At 47.0% G+C, this 3776-nt stretch overlaps 1 protein-coding gene across 1 annotated transcript; it reads left to right on the forward strand.

Annotated features, from left to right (window-relative positions):
- Positions 1 to 326: 326 nt before the first annotated feature.
- On the forward strand, positions 327 to 2164 carry LOC133073087 (olfactory receptor 6V1). Its single transcript, XM_061166555.1, has 2 exons — positions 327 to 1259; positions 2054 to 2164. The coding sequence occupies exons 1-2, from the start codon at positions 327 to 329 to the stop codon at positions 2162 to 2164; spliced, it is 1044 nt and encodes a 347-aa protein (XP_061022538.1).
- The last annotated feature ends 1612 nt before the right edge of the window (positions 2165 to 3776 follow it).

Here is a 3776-nt window from a genome sequence, read left to right on the forward strand (position 1 = left end):
TTCCTGTTTCATTCCATTCTTGCCCTCTCTCTAAATGTCTGTTGCTGTGTTGTCTTTCCTCCTCTGCTCCTGTCTGCTTTCCTCTCTCCTTATCAGTAGATTTCCATGTTTTTCTTCTATGATTCCCTGTTTCTCAATGATTCTCATATTCCCATTTTTTTCTCTTGTCTTTATCTCTCCTTCTGTGAACCCATGACCACCTACCAGCCTCTCTTCCTCCGCCTCTAGCCTTGTCTCACGGTCACTGGTTCTCTCTGTCTGTCTCTCTCTGTCTCTCCATCTCTGTCTCTTGTTGCATTTCCTCTCAGGCTCCCAGCCCCGGCACCATGGCAAATCTGAGCCACCCTTCTGAATTTATCCTCTTGGGCTTCTCCCATCTTGGCGAACTGCAGATCCTACTCTACGGGCCCTTCCTTGTGCTTTATCTTCTCGCCTTCATAGGAAACACAGTCATCATCATCACGATCTTCGTCGACACCCACCTCCACACACCCATGTACTTCTTCCTGGGCAACTTTTCCCTGCTGGAGATCCTGGTGACCATGACTGCCGTGCCCAGGATGCTCTCTGACCTGCTGGCCCCCCACAAGGTCATCTCCTTCACTGGTTGCATGGTCCAGTTCTACTTCTACTTCTCCCTGGGCTCCACCTCCTTCCTCATCCTGTCTGACATGGCCCTGGACCGCTTTGTGGCCATCTGCCACCCCCTGCACTATGGCACTTTGATGAGCGGGACTGTGTGTGCCCAGCTAGCAGGGGCTGCCTGGGCAACTCCTTTCCTGGCCATGGTGCCCACTGTCTTCTCCCGGGTTTATCTCAGTTATTGCCACGGCAACGTCATTAACCACTTCTTCTGTGACAACGCCCCTCTGCTGCAGCTGTCCTGCTCAGACACCAGGCTGCTGGGATTCTGGGACTTTGTGATGGCCCTGGCCTTTGTCCTCAGCTCCTTCCTGGTGACCCTCGTCTCCTATGGTTACATCGTGAGCACCGTGCTCCATCTCCCCTCTGCCAGCGGCCGCCAGAAGGCCTTCTCCACGTGTGGCTCTCACCTCACCCTGGTCTTCATTGGCTACAGCAGCACCATCTTCCTCTATGTCCGGCCTGGCAAAGCACACTCTGCGGAGGTCAACAAGACTGTGGCCCTAGTGACGTCCATCCTCACGCCTTTCCTCAACCCCTTTATCCTCACCCTCCGCAACGAGACGTTCAAGGCTGTGCTACGAGGCCAGATGCAGAGGCTGAAAGGCCTCCTCCAGGTATCGTGAGGGGCCCGAGGGACCCAGCCAGGCTCAATCAGCCAGGTCATTCTCTGAGCAGGCAGGGTACTAACCTGGGCAGGATGACCCCTGTTTCAGACTTTCCCTCTGTGCCTGAGAGTGGTAACCACAATGAGTCTTTGGTAGCACCCTGGCTGGCCTGAAGGTCTCAAAGACCATGTGGAATTCCCCCCCTTACCCACTAGCAGTGACAAGAACTTGGAATGTAGCCTGGAGTCTGGGGAACCACGACTGGGGCTTTTAATAAAGGGAAGTGCATGAGCTTGCCATTCAAGGAAGGGCAGACAGAAAGTTTTCTCTGATGAAGAAATACTACCCAGCCACAGTGTGTGCATGTGTGTGTACACACATGCACACGCCACACTGCTAAGTGTGTGCACCATGAGTACGTGGTCTACATGGAACTAAGCTGAAGAGCAACACTTACCGAAGTCATTATCTTCCAAGTGTACAGAATTCATTACACAAGAATGAATACATCTGTTCATTTATTTCACCAACGCTGAGCAGACTCTGCGTGTCAGGCACCACAACTGTGCCCGGGGCAGGGTAAAATGTAAACAAGACATTGACAGTTTTCAAATCTCTTAGCTCTATGAAGGGAAAGAATGGTATGGTAAAGAGCAGCTTACAGGGACTTTGCTGGCAATTCAATGGTTAAGACTCTGTGCTTCCATGGAAGGAGGTGCAGATTTGACTCCTGGTCAGGAAATTAAGAACCTACATGCCATGTGATGTGGCAAAAAGTAAAAAAGGATTTGCTTATGCGGCAGGTGACGTGTAATGATGGATTCAAAGAAAGGTTTATGGGAGTAGATAAGAGGAACATTGAGACCAGACTGCAGACTGGGGGACAGTTTCCTGATAAGGTGACGCCCGAGTAACACTTTGAATGTAAGATGGACAGTGTGAGAAGGCAATCCACCAGCTAAGCCTTGTGCAGAGAAAATAAATTTAAAGAAAGCAAGATACGTCTTCATTAAGTATAAGAATTAACAGCAAATCTTTCAGGAATTGTATGGGTTCTAGGGAGGAAATATTAAGAGATTTTTGTTGTTGTTCAGTTGCTCAGTCATGTCTGACTCTTTGTGACCCCATGGACTGCAGCACACCAGGCTTCCCTGTCCTTCACCATCTCCCAGAGTTTGCTCCAACTCCTGTCCATTGAGTTGAGGATGCCAACAGAGATTTTTAGAAAGATAAAAATAAACTATTCTACTGTATGATTAGAAACATTCACCTGCTTAAAGGCAGAAGATTGTGGTGAATACAGTAAATTCCTTTGTCCAGTCATTATACTCATGTGCACAAACACACACACACACACACACACACATGTGTGTGTGTGTAAAGTTCCTGAAAGCCTATTAGGTTCCATATACCCTCAGGAATGAAATGTCAGCTCCCATTGTGTTTCCCTCCCATAACTCATGTGTGAAATTTTCCAGATCCTTCAGGTACATTCTCCTTAGAATCATGTTCTTGTCGCTTTCACTCTATCTGGGATTTTCTGAAACAGCCCCAGTGTAAAATATTCTGCCAAGCTATTTCTGTAAAAACAGTTAAATTTACCAAACGGTATTTCCCAGTAAACATCAATGAGTTCACTCATCAAGGGAGTACTCCTAGCCCTGCTTATAAGATGAGAATAAGGACTACCAATTTACCAGAAGTGTCGAGCTTAGCTCTGCTGTGTGGGAGTGAACAAGGCTGGACTGTGGGCTACACTGGTGGGCACAGATGCTCCAGCTTTGGAGCCGTGGCTCCCTGAGGAGTCCCTGCTGGTCCATCGGTGCCACCCCGGAGACCCCCTTCCTAACTGAGGTGCCCCTTTCTCTGACTTTCTGAAAAGTTCTTTTAGAAGATCTCTTTAGGTACCTCATTTCATCTTCTGCTGGAAAATCTGTCTTCTCCAGTTATACATCAGCGCAATGACTCTGGTGTTTTGCTATTGCTGTTGAAACAATTGCTTTATTTTTTTCTAAATTATCCTCTTTTTACCACCTCAGATAATAAATAGCTTCCCTGGTGGCTCAGCTGGTAAAGAATCCACCTGTGATGTGGGAGAGCTAGGTTCGATCCCTGTGTTTGGGAAGATCCCCTGGAAAAGGGAATGGCTACCACTCCAGTGTTCTGGCCTGGAGAATTCCATGGACTATAGTACGTGGGGTCCCAAAGAGTCGGACATGACTTTCACTCACTTAACATAAATAAAAACTTGATGAACGAATTAAAGATAATTCTACTGATAATATGTTACCATGTTTTTTCACACTTTATCGACTATTTTTATGCATTTTTTTCACCTGCTTTTATTCTCAAAGTAATTCAATGAGGTAAAAACACACAGATCACTCAACACCAGCAATGTACTCCACTCACTGGCTGGTAAAAATCAAAGAAATGTGGATTCTAAATTCAAAGCATTCTCCAACTGAGAGAGAGAGGAAAAAGTACAATTAATCCCACCACATTTTAATAAAGGGTTCTCCTACT

Source organism: Dama dama, chromosome 18, assembly GCF_033118175.1.
Source record: "Dama dama isolate Ldn47 chromosome 18, ASM3311817v1, whole genome shotgun sequence".
Lineage (NCBI taxonomy): Eukaryota > Metazoa > Chordata > Mammalia > Artiodactyla > Cervidae > Dama > Dama dama.